Source organism: Eleutherodactylus coqui, chromosome 13 (assembly GCF_035609145.1).
Source record: "Eleutherodactylus coqui strain aEleCoq1 chromosome 13, aEleCoq1.hap1, whole genome shotgun sequence".
NCBI lineage: Eukaryota > Metazoa > Chordata > Amphibia > Anura > Eleutherodactylidae > Eleutherodactylus > Eleutherodactylus coqui.
In genome coordinates this window covers 94,089,690-94,109,175 of record NC_089849.1, presented here as the reverse complement: position 1 = coordinate 94,109,175, position 19,486 = coordinate 94,089,690, and the positions used below count along the sequence as shown (strand labels likewise).

Genomic DNA, 19,486 nt, shown 5'->3' with positions numbered 1-19,486 from the left:
GATATCCCTACTTTTCCAGATTTTGTCCATGTTTAGCATCCCGCTTCGCCCGAATGCCATTCTATGTTTTATCTCTGGCATAGATTCTCCAGCCTGGTCAATTTTTGAACCAAGGTAGATGAAGTCTCGCACGCATTCTATGACCTAATTGTCCATTTTGATTTGAATTTGGCCATTTTTTGCAGTTCTCATGATTTTAGTCTTCTTTAAATTCAGGTAGAGGCCCATTTTTCAGTTGTAATCTTACATATCAGCTGCTTCAGACCGGCTTCTGTTTCTGCAAGCAGAGTTGTGTCATCCGCATAATGGAGATTGTTGATGTTTCTGCCACCTATTTTCACCCTGATTTCCAAATCGTCTAGGTCCATTTTCCACATGATCACTTCCACATATAGGTTAAACAAGAAGGGTGAGAGGATGCAGCCCTGTCGGACACTTTTACCGAATCCCAAACCAATCTGTGTCCCCAAACTGTGTTCTCACAGTTGCTTCTGGATTGGTATAAAGTGGTTTTTGTAGAAGTGATTGGTTGTGGATGCAATAACGGTCATCAACCACGGTGCTATTCCTAGTAGATTGTTGCACTGTATAAGATTAACTTCATGGCAATTCCTTATCTGTCCTATGCATGTGCAAAGCTCTTTCTGTAAACGCCCATTGGTCCCTTAGTTCTTTTCCTTTATTTGTCTTGCCTGAGCTGCTCACCTGGGAATCTTCTTGAGCGACAGTATACAAGTTCTCCCAGGTTGCTAAAATTATATACTCCTGGGGGTTACAAGCCATCCCCACCTTTGTCCTGGGGTGTCCTCTGTCATTACTATGCATGTTATTCTGGGTGTGGTCCGACCAATCATGGACCCTCAATCACAGGGGTAAATAAAAAAAAGATCAGAACAAATTTGATATACGATTGAAGTTCCACTCCCAAAGCCTGAGGCTGCACTACTGACAGCTCTTGATGAAAACATAACATTTTCTAATTTCTGTCAGGTGCTAAATAGTGTCAGTTATCATGTAAGTATTGATGTAGATCGTGATTTGGATCTTCATAGTGTCTCCATGAGAACAATTGCCTTGATAGAAACAGGAAGATGACGTTGTCATCAGAGGATCTCAGTAGTGCAGCCTCAGGCTTTGCTGTGCCCCTGGTTGCTGACAATGGGCAGGTTATTATGCCTTGCTTGGACCACCCCATGTGTTACATATCATACACGGGTCTTTGCACAACGCTGCATGCCTTACAGCTGTAATTACACAGATATCACACATTTTCCCTGGTATGGCAGTGCATTGTATAACCCAGAAATACAAGGACGGATATCAGAAGTCATTTGATCATTGCCTATGGGACGGATTCAACAGCAGTGATTGACTTAAGTGCATCACATAAACCAATAGAACAAAAGTTAAAGAGCAACCGCCCATTCACATTAGACATGGCACCAATGCCCTAGTAATAGTAAGCTACAAAGTGCACCCACTAAACAGCCCTCTAATGTCCCTCCTTTTTGTGAGTGACCTCAACCATTCGGAAAAGTCAGGGGAGGCCACATGACACTTTCAGCAGAGTGCCTCCTTAAATACAGGAGGAGTCTGAGGGGTGCGACTGTCCCTGGTCCTGGCGTCTTGACATACTTTGATGGACTATTTAGGGTATGCCATTCTGCCCACTACATCACCCTCCACTGTGCATCAGATACCCAAATTGCATGGGAATCCATTCTGTTGATGAGTTCCTTTAAGGGTCTATCTTAGTACTTGAAGATCTGATACATTACAACACGTGTCAAACTCAAGGCCCGCAGGTCGAGTTCGGCCCACCATATGATTTTATGTGGACCTCAGCAAGATGCAGACGCAGAAAGACCGTCTCTCCACGGAGAATGCAGCCAGTGCTTGGCAGATGGGGCACCCCAGCACAGAAAGCGGGTGCCATCATGGATTCTGAGCTCTGGCACACCTTCACAATGCTCTGTTCAGCAACTCACAGGTGGTGGCACAGCTCTCCAGCCCTACCCGGGCACCCTAGTCACCCTACTAGGTAGGAAGCGCAGTACTAAAGAGGTGGAAGGGGAGAAACCCCATCATAGTGCAGAGAGCTCCATAGCCATGTTAAGGGGTAGTTACATTTAGGGCTCATTCACACGGGTGTATGTAGTTTTGGTCCGTGACGTGACTACACCTGTATTAGGCCGGTTGCACACGGCCGGGTCAGATTCCGCATGCGGAAGCCTGCAGCGGAATCCAACCCTGTTCCATTCGGCATCCGCGTGTACCTGTCATTTTGCTCTTCTGTACTGCGGATGGTCTGCTTGGCTCACCATCGGACATCGCAGCACAGATTTTTTTTTCAAATCCCCTGCTTTTCCTGTGTCATCGCCTAGCAATGATGCAAAATCCATGACCTTTCTGCAATGTTAATTGCGGAAGGGCCGCAGGTCAGACGGATTCCATGACTTTAATGGAAGCCGTTCGCTCAAAAATAGAGCATGCTGCGATTTTTTTTTTCCACAAGCGGAAAATCGCAATTGATTTCCGCTCATATGCAGGAAAAAGCGCTTTTCTGTAGCATGCTATGGAAGGTATTTGTGGCGGAACCCGGAGGCGGACACCCACTCCAGATTCCGCAATGCAAATCCGATCGTGTGCAGCCAGCCTTATGCATATTTACGAGATGCCGTTGACTTTAATGGGTCATTTCGGTCCATAATACGGACCAAAATAGTAAAGGTTGTGATTTTTTTTCATGTGTGTAAAATACACGTTAATAAAACCCATGTCCGAGTACCCCGATGCAAATCAATGGGGATTAAGCTGTCCATATCAAGAGTGTAAAAAATAAACATGCAATATAGAGTGCAAATATGCTATGTGAATGAGCCCTTATAAACGTCCTTTGTAGGCAGCCATAATGCAATGTGGTCCATGGAAAAAATGAGTTGGACCCCCTGTATAGTACATATTAGGGGAATAGAGATGTAATGCCGCCACTAGGCTGACATAAGCCGGACTTGTCCCTTCCTGTCGGTATAATCCGGGTAATAATGGAGGGCGGAGCTTATCGGCGTTATTTTGTGATGTTTGCACAACACTCTCCCTAAACCACTGGGAATAAAACCCAAATGACAGGACTGGAGTATAAACAGAGGTGCAGGCGCATCACCGGATCATTGTATTATTGCAGACAACATACCGCAGTCATGTGACCAGCCGCGCCGCAGCGCTTGTCTGTGGCGTGAGGATTTTTGTTTTCCCAACTTCATGGTTATTTGCAAGAGTGTATCAAGCGACACAGGCTTGTGTTATGTCTGCTGCTGTGTGCAAGGACGGTATGTTTTCTCTGGCGTGCGGACAATGGGTGTATACGAGAGGCTGCAAGAACACAGGCAAGATGGTTAGAGGGCTCTCCGGTTTAGGGTTAAAAAGCTGCTCAATGCTCCCATTTATTAATATGGAGGCCATTAAGATTTAATTCCCAAGAGCCGCTGGACTTTGACTGCAAAAGCACACAGACGTCTATATGCTGAAGCACTTCATAACTCCTGCTATGTATGGATAGTGTATATACAGCGCTATAACCAACTAACCGCCACATTGATATATATGCAGTATCTGTTCCAACAACCAGCAAGCACTGCAAGATCGGTTCATAATGTCTGCTGGGATGACGGGCACGTATAGAAGGCTATACCATAAACTCCCTATGGGACCGATTCACAATGCCCAACGTTTAACTATGCAACATATCCGTTTGCAAAGTCAATACCAAAGCAGCTGCTGCACAGCCTCTTTTTACCTTTTCACTGCCCAGAATGTATTTAATACATCCATGCAAGGATGCATGAAATACATTCTAACTTTTAGAGGGGTTGTTCCACTTCTTTCACTTTTCCTGCAGGAAGAAGACAGCTCCATACATTATGCAGTGGCCTGGGTTGGTATTGCAGGCTGAATCCCATTCACTACAATAAGGCTGAGCCAGCAGTACCAACCCAGGCCACAGAACAATGTATGGAGCGGTTTGCTTCCTGCAACAAAACATCTAGAAGTGGAGCTAGAGCTTTGTGGCTAAGAATTTTAAAACAAGACCAAAATGAAAGCTCTATCTGCAATTCAGCCTCAGTATAGCCGTTACAAGTTAGAGTTGCACTGCTTTCACTGCAGTCCTCACTTCCGACTGCGTATCTACAGCCTGTATCTCGGACTATTGCAGAGTTTTGATTGTGGTCTTTTTTTTTTTTAAATAAGGATTATTGGTTTTAAAGCAACACCAAAATCAAAGCTCTAGCAGTACAACGTGAGATAAAGTAAGTTGAGGTTCCTACAGCAAGTTGATGTAAGTTTTTAATATCTGTTAATTCATTTTTTTAAATATTTCTGGGTGCCACAAAGTTACATGAAAGTGGGGTTCAGTATGATTTTATTCATTTTGTAATATCATCTTCCAGCAGTGTCATTTGACGAATGCCTATATACCAGTTCAATGATGGGGTCTCCTGTAAATGGTTAAAGATGCAGCGATCCCAATTAGGGGCCGATTCCCACGTACAGAATTTCCACTTGCCAAGATTCCTACGGTGTAATTAAAGGGCACAATTGTGGCCGAACGCAAATTAACTTTTGTGCTGTATCCAAATGGCATTGTGAAGCGCTCAGGGCTTGAAATAAGCCTCCCATGACAAGATTTCGGTACACGGGGAACGCCATCGTACAGGGAGACAGCATGAGAGACATCACGCAATAAAGAGAGAGCGCTACACAGAAATATGCATGACAAAACAGAGCAAGAGAGTTTAACTGAGAGCAAGCGCTGGAGCAGAAGAGGCTGCAGTAGGCAGAAGCAAGCAAAGCAGAGGCAAGAAGAGAGCGCGAGAGAGGGAAGCTGATGCAAAAAGAGCGCATAAGAGAAGCTGATGCAAAAAAAAAAGAGTGCAATACAGAGCATGCAGCAAAGAGTGGCAAGCAAAAGTAAAGGAATATAGAAGAAGAGAGTACAGAGGGCAGCACGCACAATAGAGAGAAGGAGCGCGCGCAATAGAGAGAAGGAGCGCGCGCAATAAAGAGAAGGAGCGCGCGCAAAAGAGAGAAGGAGCGCGCGCAATAAAGAGAAGGAGCGCGCGCAATAAAGAGAAGGAGCGCGCGCAATAAAGAGAAGGAGCGCGCGCAATAAAGAGAAGGAGCGCGCGCAATAAAGAGAAGGAGCGCGCACAATAAAGAGAAGGAGCGCGCACAATAAAGAGAAGGAGCGCGCGCAATAAAGAGAAGGAGCGCGCGCAATAAAGAGAGGGAGCGCGCGCAATAAAGAGAGGGAGCGCGCGCAATAAAGAGAGGGAGCGCGCGCAATAAAGAGAGGGAGCACGCGCAATAAAGAGAGAGAGAGCGCGCAATAAAGAGAGGGAGAGCGCGCAATAAAGAGAGGGAGCACGCGCAATAAAGAGAGGGAGCACGCGCAATAAAGAGAGGGAGCGCGCGCAATAAAGAGAGGGAGCGCGCGCAATAAAGAGAGGGAGCGCGCGCAATAAAGAGAGGGAGCGCGCGCAATAAAGAGAGGGAGCGCGCGCAATAAAGGGCGCGCAAGTTTTAGGAAAAGTCATTGAACCTCGCCTTGGAAAATGAAAGCCAACATGTAATTTTTTTTAACTGAGAAGAATGATTTGACTTGCAACCACAACATGAAAAGCTCTGCTGACGCGTTTCTGGTGCTACATGGCGCCCCTCGGTGTAACCTTGGCAGTAGCTACGACTAAGGACTCTGTGCAGCACTGGAAATGCGTCAAGAGAGCATTTTGTGTTCCTGTTGCAAGTCAAATAATTCTTTTAAACAAAGAAGAATAAAGTTTTAGGCCGCCTGTCCACGGCCGCGACGGACTATCACTAGCGGGAGAGGAGGGGGGAGCACAGTGCCCATGCTTAGTCCAAGCAAGCACGCACTCCACATCTGCATGGTATATCGCAATAAAGTGTGCAGAAGAGGGAAGGCTGGAGCGTGTGTAACAGAGGGCACAATGGTGGCACTGAAGGAGGGGTAAGAGAGCACAATACATGGCGTTCGTTCACAATGTAACCTTTATGAATGAGATGTTGCATCTCCCATAAGAAGCTGGATGACCTGGCCCTCGCTGTACATTATGAAGGATTGTTTCATCCTGATGACAGAGGACCCCGGAGGGGTCACCCTCAATAAAAGGTCACCGCTGTTCTACTGGGTCAATAGGGTGACATTCTAGTGATACAACATACCCAATCACAAGAGCTTTCAGTCAGCTCAGTGGCACCAGCAAAGCCAACTACAGGTAAAACCTTCATAGCTAGGGTGAATAGTAAAGTGAAAGCACACCCAGCTTTTCACCCCCCCTGAACGGCATCTGAATCTTCACTGTTGTGTAATGAATACATCCATGCACTCTGTAGCTTTTGCTTTGCCGTTCACATGTAGTAGGAATACTGTGGGTTTTCCGCTGGCTGTGGAGTATCCACAACATTTTACAGCACCAGCGACGTGGGTGACACTTCAAGAAATCTGATCCACGCTGCGGAAACAAATCTGCAGTATGGAGTGACCGGCCGTGCAGATCTCAAGTCCTCCACATGTCAGTTTATACCACAGATTATCACAGGTTCCTCTCCAAATAAGGGGGTGAACGACATGTTGAGATCCACCCAAAGATCTGTGTTACAGGTGGATTTTAGTGTTGCTCCACATGATAATCAGCCACAGGTGAGCCTACCCTGAGGCTCCCTTACACGGGCGATACATCGCTCAGATTCCTGTGTCCAGCGAGAATCTGAAGGATTAGAGTTCAATGTAAATGCAGGCAGCGACTGAATGAGGAATGAGGATTCATTCACTCGTTTGTCATTCAGTTTCTGCATGCAGAAAACTCAAGGACGGATTGTCCCGTGTAAACAGGCAGTCATTCATTTACAAGCCGCTGCCTGTTTACTGTGAATGGAGGCGGGCCAGAATGATCCCTGACCGCACCGACTCCATTCTCCATTTGGGTGAATGAACGGCATAACTCAGCACTTATCTGTGTTCAATCATACTGATTATTTTCGCTCTGTCAGAAATGTGATGTAGTATTTCCGCACTTTGTGCCAGCCAATACGGAGGCCCACTCTGCACTACATCATGCTGGATCGCTGACGCAGTGAGCTGCCTGGTAGGGTGTGTAAACAGGCAGGTGCCCTTAGCTTAGATCCTGAACCAATAATGAAAACCTACATTCTATGTATTATGGCCAATATATTCCATTATAATGGTGCTGGCATTGGCATTAAAGAACGTGGTGTTGGCACAGAACGTACAATTAATTATGGTGCTTCGGGTGCTGCAACACTTGAACCATCACAAACACCAACACAAAGAAGAGGCACGGGGTTATTCAGTATGGGAACACTCACACTTTCTGGCAGGCGCTGTGCCGCCTCATACTGCAGCTGGATTCTTTGTGGCATCATGACGTCATCCTGCAAACGGGAGAATAGAGTGATGTCAGTCACAAGAAACCGTTCCAAGAATTCACATCACCTCGTGTTAGTATCGGCCAACTGGTTACTTGGGTATGATGAGGCTGTGGCTACTAATGATAGATTAACTACAAATGTAGCAAAGACTAAAGGGGAGCAAAACTGCAGTGTTCCCACCCCGGCTACGACAAGCTGAGATGGGAACACCCTTTAACCTTAACTTCAGCGTTCTAGACACACCATACACATAGTAGCACAGACGCCAGACCTCATGGCTGTGACTGCAGCGTTACGAATCCTAAAAGCTGGCTCCACAAAGTATTGACGTTTTGGGGTGTGTGGCTTCATATGATTATCGTTTGCATCATAGTAAAAAATATTTGGCATCTTCAAGGCGATAAATTGATAGAAATGTTTAGTAAATAGACCGGTACAATCTCCCCAGAAGCCCATTTTAATGACAGGTTAATGTAGCGAGACGGGAAAGACTCTGGAAGAAGGGAAATACTTCTGCAAGGCACTAGAATATTATATCTATCTCATATCTATCTATCTATCTCATATCTATCTCTCTATCTCTCTCATATTTATCTATCTCATATCTATCTATCTATCTCATATCTATCTCTCTATCTCTCTCATATTTATCTATCTCATATCTATCTATCTATCTCTCTCTCTATCTCATACATCTCTCTCTCTATCTCATACATCTATCTCTCTATCTATCTATCTCTATCTCATATCTATCTCATATCTATCTCTCTATCTATCTCTCTCTATCTCATATCTATCTCTATCTCATATCTCTCTCTATCTCATATCTATCTATCTATCTATCTCATACATCTATCTATCTATCTCATACATCTATCTATCTATCACATACATCTATCTATCTCATACATCTATCTATCTCATACATCTATCTATCTATCTCATACATCTATCTATCTATCTCATACATCTATCTCTATCTATCTCTATCTCATATCTATCTCATATCTATCTCTCTATCTCATATCTATCTCTATCTCATATCTCATATCTATCTATCTATCTATCTCATATCTATCTATCTATCTCATACATCTATCTATCTATCTCATACATCTATCTATCTATCTCATACATCTATCTATCTATCTCATACATCTATCTATCTATCTCATACATCTATCTATCTATCTCATCTATCTATCTATCTATCTATCTATCTATCTATCTATCTATCTATCTCATACATCTATCTATCTATCACATACATCTATCTATCTATCTCATACATCTATCTATCTATCACATACATCTATCTATCTATCTATCTCATACATCTATCTATCTATCTATCTATCTATCTATCTATCTCATGTCTATCTATCTATCTATCTATCTATCTATCTATCTATCATCCGAACATGGAAACTTATGGCAACATACGCCACTGTGCGCCAAGATAGCTGTATACAACGGGAAGTCCTACAAATGTATACCTCCGATGGGAAACTCAAATGTGAAGGCGGCCAAGATTGCCCGCCATATATTACCATAAATCAGCTGACACCAGGGATTTATTACTACACTAGCTGTTGATTATATGTTAGCATGTACTGAACGATCTCTGGATGTATACCAGCAGTGAGCAGCGGTTCTATGTGACGCTTATTGCTGTCATTATAAAAAACTGGACCCGTCTTCTGAGTTGATACACAAGAGCCATATATTCGGTCCAGGAGTGGCAGGGTGGGGCAGGCGCCATGCGGACCCAGGCGGGGAGCACAGAGATGAATCCCATAGATAAGAATGATGAAAATGCAGAAGTGATATGAGGAAGTTGTTGACCTGTCATCTTCGGATCTGACTTCCATGTGACCTTGCGCAGATTTATTTCAGGCTGTTAAACATTGGGGCAGTTTTCACGCTCTCTAAAAGTGACAAGACTTCATGTTGACAGTTACGTCCGATGTACATTGTGTGTTTCTGGAGGTCATGTAAAGGAGAAATCTACTCAACTCTCCTGAACCCTGCAGTGGCCATCAGTGGTCTCTTCATAGTACGAAGCCCCCACACGGAGTCCGTGTACGCCACTATGCAGGGCTGAGGCAATAACATTCTCATCACTGGATTGTTGGGGGTCTGATCACTATGCAGCACACTCCCATTTAAGTATGGCTGGCAGTGACTGGGATTGTTGGGGGTCTGACCAATGTGCAGCACACTCCCATTTAAGTATGGCTGGCAATGACAGGGATTGTTGGTGGTCGGACCTCTGTGGAGCACGCACCCATGTAAGTATGGCTGGCAGTCACTGGGATTGTTGGGGGTCGGACCATTGTGGAGCACGCACCCATGTAAGTATTGCTGGCTGGGATTGTTGGGGGTCGGACCACTGTGGAGCACGCACCCATGTAAGTATGGCAGTCACTGGGATTGTTGGGGATCGGACCACTGTGCAGCACGCACCCATGTAAGTATGGCAGGCAATGACTGGGATTGTTGGGGGTTGGATCACTCTGGAGCATGCACCCATGTAATTATGGCAGGCAGTGACGGGGCTTGTTGGGGGTCGGACCATTGTGCAGCACGCTCCCATGTAAGTATGGCTGGCAGTGACTGGGAGTGTTGGGGGTCGGACCATTGTGGAGCACGCACCCATGTAAGTATGCCTGGCAATGACTGGCATTGTTGGGGGTCAGGCCACTGTGGAGCACGCACCCATGTAAGTTTGGCAGGGAATGACTAGGATTGTTGGAGGTCTGACCACTGTGCAGCATGCACCCATGTAAGTATGGCAGGCAATGACTGGGATTGTTGGGGGTCTGACCACTTTGCAGCACGCTCCCATGTAAGTATGGCTGGCAATGACTGGGATTGTTGGGAATCTGGCCACTGTGCAGCACACACCCATGTAAGTATGGCAGGCAATGACTCGGATTGTTGGGGGTCTGACCACTGTGCAGCACACTCCCATGTAAGTATGGCTGGCAGTGACTGGGATTGTTGGGGGTCGGACCATTGTGGAGCACGCACCCATGTAAGTATGCCTGGCAATGACTGGCATTGTTGGGGGTCGGACCACTGTGGAGCACGCACCCATGTAAGTATGGCTGGCAGTGACTGGGATTGTTGGGGGTCGGACTATTGTGCAGCTTGCTCCCATGTAAGTATGGCTGGTAATGACTGGGATTGTTGGGGGTCGGACCATTGTGGAGCACGCACCCATGTAAGTATGGCTGGTAATGACTGGGATTGTTGGGGGTCGGACCATTGTGCAGCTCGCTCCCATGTAAGTATGGCTGGCAATGACTGGGATTGTTGGGGGTCGGACCATTGTGCAGCTCGCTCCCATGTAAGTATGCCTGGCAATGACTGGCATTGTTGGGGGTCGGACCACTGTGGAGCACGCACCCATGTAAGTATGGCTGGCAATGACTGGGATTGTTGGGGGTCGGACCATTGTGCAGCTCGCTCCCATGTAAGTATGGCTGGCAATGACTGGGATTGTTGGGGGTCAGACCATTGTGCAGCTCGCTCCCATGTAAGTATGCCTGGCAATGACTGGCATTGTTGGGGGTCGGACCACTGTGGAGCACGCACCCATGTAAGTATGGCTGGCAATGACTGGCATTGTTGGGGGTCGGACCATTGTGCAGCTCGCTCCCATGTAAGTATGGCTGGCAATGACTGGTATTGTTGGGGGTCGGACCACTGTGGAGCACGCACCCATGTAAGTATGGCTGGTAATGACTGGGATTGTTGGGGGTCGGACCATTGTGCAGCTCGCTCCCATGTAAGTATGGAAAATTCTTAGACGCTAAAAAGGTATTATTCGGGACTTAGGCTACATTCACAGGGGCGGAAATCCTATGCGTGTTTTGTGCGTTGCAAAAGGCACAAAACTCGTATAGATATGAACTCCATTCTTTTGAATGGACTTACATGAACAACTTACATGTCAGACCTCTACTGATTTGATATTGATGGCTTATCCTAAGGATAGGGCTCCAACATCTAAGCTCCAGATAACTCCTATCAATACAGAAGCATGGAAGAGGTTGGAGAAGTTCTCTTTATACCGTGATTAAGCTTTATCTACATGAAATGGTCAAACTTTTTGAACAACAGACTGCTAAATCAGAAATGTTTCCATCTTTGGCTGAACTGGGAAAGGTACATCTGACTCCAAGCTTAGTGAGTCATATGGACACGATGAAGGTAACTTCACACGGTACGATTGTCGAACGTATAAGCGACTAGCGCTCCTGTGCTCGTAGACCGAGCGCCTCCGGTTCACACCAAGCAAGAAGCTGCTCAGCAGCCGTTCAATTTACAGAAGGACTAGCGACAACGATGCGACCTCTCACTCAGTGTGTACCCGGCCGGCAGTCACATGAAGTCACTGATTTATGCCTTTACTCTGGTGACTATCAGCCCGTGTAAAGTTTAGTTCCGAAGCCTCTCGGTACAGTAAACAGATCCCCCATAACTACAGTAAAGTGGTCAGAGCTCATCATGCGTGTCACAGCTGAGCTGCAAACTTTCACAACTTTTTCGCTTTCACCAAACTTTCTCAGATTAAAAAAAAGCATGCGTTTCATTTCACGGAGGGGAGCAAATGAGTCAGCTGCCAGGGTAAAGGCGGGGGTACCCGATCCCCCCAATGTGGCAAGTGCAGAGGTTAAGCGATTTGTCAGCGGTGCTTTAAACCACGCTGATGAAATTTCATGTGCGCAGTAACATCTTAATTCTTCACATTGCTAGAAAGTTAGAGACCTTATACTCCTGTCTTGGCTAGGGCAGCCGGCTGGAGATTAACAGCCAATACGGCAGTTTCCAAGCAGCATCTGACCCAGCTTTCCCCGGGTCCTAAATGATTCGTTTTCCTACACTTCCATCCTCTGCTCTCAGATGTCCCAGATCTGCCATTCAGGACTCCAGTAGTATACTGGAATCCGGCTCCGCGCGAAAATGTTAAATCTGTATTGCGGATGGTGCAGACGGCTCGCCATCAGACATGCGCAGTACTGATTTTTCTTTCACATCTATTTTTCACTGTGCCATCACTAGGGGGATGACGGCGGTACCCACAACCTATCTGCAATGTCAATTGCGTATAGGCCGTGGTTGGGCGGCTTTCATCGGCTTGAATGTAATCAATCCGTGCAGAATCCGCACAAGAATGGATCATGCTGCGATTTTATTTCCGTGAACGGAAATCAGAAGCGCTGTCCGGTCAGGTGAGCGGACATGCCAATATTCTATTCTTGTAATGGATGTGGAATACCGCCGATTGACCGCGCGGGTGACGATCACGGATATCGCAATCCAAATCTGGTCGTGAGAGACCAGCCTGAGTATCCCTATGGGAACTGTAAGTCCTCACGAGGCGGAATTTCCTGTATCTGCACTCCAAGATCCATATCAAAAAGCGCACCATTTGGTTTGGATTTTAGCGCAGACTTTGCGGATTTTCCATGCAAATGGTCCGCACTGGAAAATCCACCCTGTGTGAACATACCCTCAGGGCACATTCACACGGGCATCTGCAATCTCGGTGCATGAAAAAATCACACAATTTTCACTGCGTGTGTATTCAGTGCATTTTGGTGCATTTGCGGTTATTTTAAGGCACGTCTTGTATCCATATCTACCTCTTTTTTGACTCAACTAGTTCTTCCCATGCATTTCTATGAAAACTGGGTGAAAACTAACTTGGCCGCCATTACAGCAACAAAAGATTTTGACAACCAACTTCCCTCGAATACAGAATGCTAAATCTGCCTAATTGTTTAATAAATGACAAAACGATCACTGAACTACTGAATTAGTATGAACAGACTTGCTAGTATATGATGAGGTTCTACAGCAGCTGAGGTGTATGGTGTGATGTTCGGAGGACTGTACTACGAGGTTCAGCTAATTTGTGTAATATTAGCTTCGTCGGCTGGAGGTGTGTGGATTATGATGTTCTGCAGCAGCTGAGGTATGCATTATGATGCTATGTGGCAAAAGAGGTGCGTTTCTTATGAGATTCTGCAATAGTTGGTAAGTTTTATGAGGTTCTGCAGCATCTGAGGTTCTTCAGCAATATATTTTATGATACACACCCATGCTGCTGCAGAACCTCTTAACGGAGGGCTAAGGCTTTATGTCAATCACAGATTAATGTGAAAGCAGTCTATTACCTGTGTAATAGACAAGACTCACTAAAGTTTATGCGCCCTAGTCATGTGGTGAATGGAGGATGGGTAGAGGTGCTGCCAATCAGATTACTGCTTCCACAAAGTGGGCGTAAAATGGGGGAATATAGAAGCAACAACCCAGGTATAAAGGCACAACCTTCCCAAATCCAGAGAAAGTAGAATCCAACTACTTTATAATTGATACAATTTGACTTCTCTTTTATTGGTGAATTAAACTACCAGAAATACAAATGCCATTAATCAGTTTAGGCTGGAATCAATACAAGGGTGAATAGTGGGAAGGAGAAGGGATGGGGATCGAGATGAAGCGGCAAGAAAAAGATGGGAGAGAAATATAAATTATGGACAAATAAAGTACAATAAACAATATGTAAATAGGTAGGATAAGCTGAAAAAAAAGCAATACTCCCCTAGCCGTCCGGGTCCCTGCCGCTGCTCTCCGGTGCTCCTGCAGGCTTCCCGTGTACTTGTCAGCGCCCATAGAGCAACTATTGCTGGTAACGGAGGTTGAAAACTCAGTCTCCAGCAAGAGTTTACTCTGATTGGTTCTTGAGCACCAGCTCAGCCAATCAGAGCCAGCGCTCAATGAACCAATCACAGCCATTTAATGAATGGATCTCCGTATTACAAGCTGCTTATTTGGATTCAGGATCTGAACTTCCAAATGTGCAACACTCACATCTCATACAGCAGTATGCCCTCAACTGGATGTTCAAGGACTGCATACAGGACACATGATGTACACCGAATGGCATTGTCAGTCATGGAGCACATTCTAAATGGGCATCCTACAGATAGATTAGATAAAAAGTAAAATATGCAAAAATTCAAATAGATAACCAGAAAATAGATACAAGGGACTCTTCCAAATTCCCTAAATCCTAAATCCCAAGTCACACACTTAAGAAACAGCACACGGTGAATACAGCTTGCACACTCGCTATGTTTGCTTAATATAGATGTTATCTGTAAGGTTCACATAGGGCGGATTTGCTGCGGTTTTGCCGCAGAAGAAATGCTTCTGTGGCAAAACGACTTCAAAGGTTAATTCTGGCTTGCGGAATTTCCTGCGGAAAAATCCGCAAGTGTTTTTTGCTTTTTGCCGCGTATTTTGGTGCAGATTTTGCTGCGTCCATAGAGGTCTATGGACAAAAAAGTGCCGCGGAAAAGACAGAAGAATAGACATGCTGCATCTTTTAAAACCGCGCCGCAGTTGCATTTCTGCACTGCGGCTGTGCGGAAAAAATCCGCCCTGTGAGAACAGCTTTTTTGCAAAACTCATTTGTGCTGCATTGCCCTGCAAACGCAGCGGTTTTGTCGCAGTGCGGATATGCAACGGCAAACCGCGGCAAAAAAGCAGCAAATCCGCCCTGTGTGAACCCAGGCTTATACTTCTGCTCCTCCTCTGCTTGGAGGAGCAGAATATAACATCTACCTATCAGAGCCTGAATGTGATTGCTTATCTTGATACAAACAGAAGAAATCATTCAATGCCATGACAATCAGGTGGGTGGATCACCCCAACCCTGGACCAAAATGTGTTGTGAGCTGCAAACCGCAAGCAAAACATTCTCCACCACACCTAAAGAATGAGAGAAAAGAGATGGAGGACTTGGAAGAACTGATCCTCCGGGGACATGAGGAGCCAGTAAACTGTCCGAGATAGAAGTGGTGAGTCAGACCTCTGGCCCAGGAGCGCTGGGATGGGGGACCATGACAGGGAAACTAATGAGCTGACAAGCCCCAAGATTAGTTCTCTGTGTCAAATCTGCAGATGTCTGAAAATATCTGAGTCACAGAACAGATTCTCCATGGAAATAAAATGAATTATCAGGAAGGGGAAAACAAAATGTTTTACAAGAGCCATCAGCGCCTGGCTGCTGCCAATAGAGGGAGGGTATCCGAGCCGTGGAGCGCTATACACACAGTAAGAAGGACTCCATCCTAGGTTAGGTTCTAACATTACTGCATGACTTCTCTAACTTTCTTAAACACTGTACTTTGGGTTTCAACAACTTTGCTTGCTGTCAGTGAACGGGGACATTCTTGCTTACTTCCATAGATCGAATACTAGGCTGAAACATTCCAACAATTGTATCCAATGTAGACAGCATCCCTGAGCTGAAGGTAGCAGCACAGATCTCGCTCTTGTCCTGATAGTGTATGACATTTTCCCTGCACTGATACATTGTATCATTCCAAGGCCGATCTCACACAAACTGGTTTGAACTGCGGACTCTGCAATCACTGTCCACGCGGAAGAGCCATGGAAAAACGCGGGCATTGAAAGGTGTGTATTGTTGAATTTTCCTTCACACTCGCAGGTACGAATTGCGTATTTCGTGAGCAAAAGAAAAATCGCAGCATGCTCTATTTTACCACGGATTCCGTGTGGACGGCCTCCATTGAAGTCAGTGGGAGCGTGTGAACCGCAGCCTATACGCAAATAAAATTGCATGTGAGCGGCAGAATCGCTCGGAACAAGCTCTCAGAATACATAGGAAAAGCAGAATTCTGGCTGGACAGAGAGAAACCGGCAGAGTTCTACTACTTTGTGTTCTCGTTTCCCGCAAGCATTTGCAATGACTTACCGCGATGGATCTCAGGTCTTACACTGCGAATATCCCAATGCGGAATTTGAACCGTTCGTGTGAGCCCGGCCTAAGGGTTCTCTCATACAAGTGTATATGCATGTGAAATACGCAGAATACAGCCCATTGAATTCAATGACTTCATTCACAGCTACATATTTTCCACGTGACTTTTGGTTGTGTCACAAAACAACGCAGTGTGTCCCATCGTGGTGCATATCACACAGCGTAATAAATGGGCGAGCATCAATAGGCAGGAAACTACTGGCAGTCTTTTATAGGCGCATTAAAAAGACCATTGATTTTGTGCGGTTTTTGTATGTGCCTAAAAAGGACTGCCAATAGGCAGGAAAAGGCAAGGCGACGGTGTGTTTAGGCCCATGAAATACACATACGCCCGTGTGAATGCGCCCTAAAGTGCAGGCTGTTAAGCTGACAAATACAAAGAGCAACATGAAATAAAATTAGGTCAAGTCAGGTCTTCATCCTCTACGTGTAAACAAAAGCCTGCACGATTCATTGACAGCAAGCAGAGATATTGAAAACAGTAACTAAAAACTGGATAACTGCTTTGAATTGCAAAATCAGTGGCAGAGGTCTTACCAGCCTTTCAAGCTATACCACTTTACTCCAAAAGGGTCCTGAACACCGAGCCGATGCACTTAGTATATTGTTAGAGGGTGTTGCAGTGTAGTGTGTAATAACATAACAGTACAGCCCCATGAACATGTGGAATTGTGAAGAACTCATTTGCTACATATTCACCTATGGGCCACCGACTTGGATTCGCGCTGGGGCCAAAAATATATGGGCACCAAAAAAAAAACTATAGAAAGATCTGAGCCATCACCCCATAGATCAACATAGCTGGCAAATCATATACTCTGTCCCGATAATTTGCAGAAGGGACTCACATGTTCATCCTTCGTCATAATATTAATCCCTATTGGAATAACCAGCTCCACATTCGCCCAAAGACTGGCACTCTAGGAAACACACCAGTTTCATTATATATGGTGCCAACAATTCTAAAGGCAGACATCTGAGACCCCCTGTGATGAACCCCCTCAGTAGACAGGAAGTGGATTACACATGGCCTTGACTTATTACATAAGTCTTGTGCAGCTGTCCTTGGGTGGAAGCTCTGGAGTTTGATTCATCAAAAAGCCCCAAAGGAGTCTGATTCATATACCATCCTGGCGGGGGCTTTCCTTGGTAATTCAACTTAATTGGTAAAAAGCTGTTTTTTCTAGTGAAGAGAAGTGTATATAACACTGAAGCAGCCCCTCACCCAACCCCTCCACCGCACATGGGTGTCCAGTTACCCAACTGTCCTAGCAGCTCGCTGTACATTAAAGCAACCTTCCAGCTCTAACTTACTATGCAGGGCAGTACTCCTAGGGGATGATTACCTGCTATGTACGGAGCCGCGCAAAAGGATTCACCGCCTGGTGTTTATCCTGCTTTGTTGTATTACAATCCGGAATTAAAATGGATTTATGACAGTCTGCATCATTTGACTAATATGGTTGGGGAGCGTGATATAGGGGTGGGATTCATGGCCGTGTTAAGTCAATGGGGTATGTCTCTATTAACTCAGCACATCTAGATACTTTTTGGTCCCTTCTTCCAATCAAAATTGCTCCAAGTCCTTCAGATCAGATGGATTTGCGTTGGTGTCCAGCAGCCTTCCAGTCCTGCCACAGATTCTCAGTCAGATTGTGGTCTGGGATTTGACGAGGCCGTTCCAAGACATTGAAATGTTTTCCCTTAAACCGCTCCAATATAACCCCAGGTGATTCAGTACAGAATTTCAGAGAAATCCTATGATCGGTTTTGGTCTTTGGACCTAGGGCACCTTCCTTTCCCTAACCCCTTGAGCTGTTCCCTCTTCATGCTTTCTCCTTTCTCAACCACATCTTACAAATATAAGGATATATAGAGCTGGACTAAATGGGACAAGAGGGAAGAAGGTGGTGCTTAATGGTCCTTCCATGGGAGGCTCCCAAAGCTAGACAACCGGGAGGACCCACTAGGAATCATTGGGCGAGACACTAAAAAAGGTGGAAAGTTTAATAAAATCTTTCTGCTGGAAGGTGAATCTCCGTTGAGTCTCAAATCTCTAGCAGACTGACACACATTTTCCTCAAGAATTACCCCCTATTTACTGCCATCCATCTTTCCTTCAACCCTGACCAGTTTTCCAGTCGCCAGAGCAAGATGCAGCCATCACTACTTTTCCGGTGGTAATAGTGTTCTTGGGGTGCTGGGAAGTGTTGGGTTTGCACCAGGCAGCCTGTTTCCCATGATGGCCAAACAGTTTGATTTTGGTCTCTTCTGACAAGAGAACCTTCTCCCGTGAGTTTGCAGAGTCTGCTCCATGCTGTTTGGTGACCTCCAAACACATTTTCTCATGTTTTATTTAAGAAATAGCTTTATTTCTGGCTACACTTCCATAAACTCCCAACTCTATGGAGTGTATGCCTTAAAGTGGTCTTGTGGTCCGATGCTGAGCTCCTAACCCTAAACTGTTCTTCAACTATATAAATAATGAAAAGATTAATACTAAAAGTGTTGGCCCCTGAATAAAAAATGTAGGAAAAATTGTAGAGGGTGATGAGGAGAAAGCAAAACCATTAAATAGCTTTTTATCCCGTGTATTCACAGAGGAAAATGAAATGTCAGGTGGGATGCAAAGTGATAAAGTAAACTCTCCACCAAATGTCACCAGTTTAACCGTAAGCAGTGCAGAGCAGTCTTAAAAAGATTAAAATCGACAAAACGCCAGGTCCCAATAGCATACACCCCCAGGTTGTAAGAAAATTAAGAAATGTGATACAGACCCTTCTTTCTTATATTTAAGGACTTTATAGTAATGGGGTCTGTTCCACTGGATTGGCACATAGCCAATGTGGTGCTAATATTCAAAAAGGGGTCAAAGAGTGAACCTGGAAACTACAAGCTGGGCTGGAGATATGCAAGCTAAGGAAAGGTAGAGAGTCTGGGATGCTATGGTCAGACTTTAGCCGTATGGTGGCTGAATCGGTATGACTGCAAAGGGTGGTTGATTATGGTTAGCAGCAGAAGGACAGGGAGCATGTTATCAGGCAGAGTACTGGCAAGGAGTTTGGTTTAGGAGATGGGGTATGCCTCTCTGAAGAGCTGCATTTTTAGAGCACGCCTGAAGTTTTGTGTGTCCGGGATTGCCCGGATAGTTTGGGG

General features: G+C 45.4%; 1 protein-coding gene across 3 annotated transcripts in view; it reads right to left on the bottom strand.

Moving 5' to 3' along the window:
- Positions 1 to 19,486, bottom strand: part of B3GNTL1 (UDP-GlcNAc:betaGal beta-1,3-N-acetylglucosaminyltransferase like 1) — a 248,182-nt gene that overhangs the window by 153,749 nt on the left and 74,947 nt on the right. For all 3 annotated transcript variants that reach the window (XM_066585849.1, XM_066585850.1, XM_066585851.1), the window contains one exon: positions 7,405 to 7,470. In XM_066585849.1, the coding sequence (XP_066441946.1) occupies positions 7,405 to 7,470 (66 nt within the window). The remainder of the gene's footprint in view (positions 1 to 7,404; positions 7,471 to 19,486) is intronic.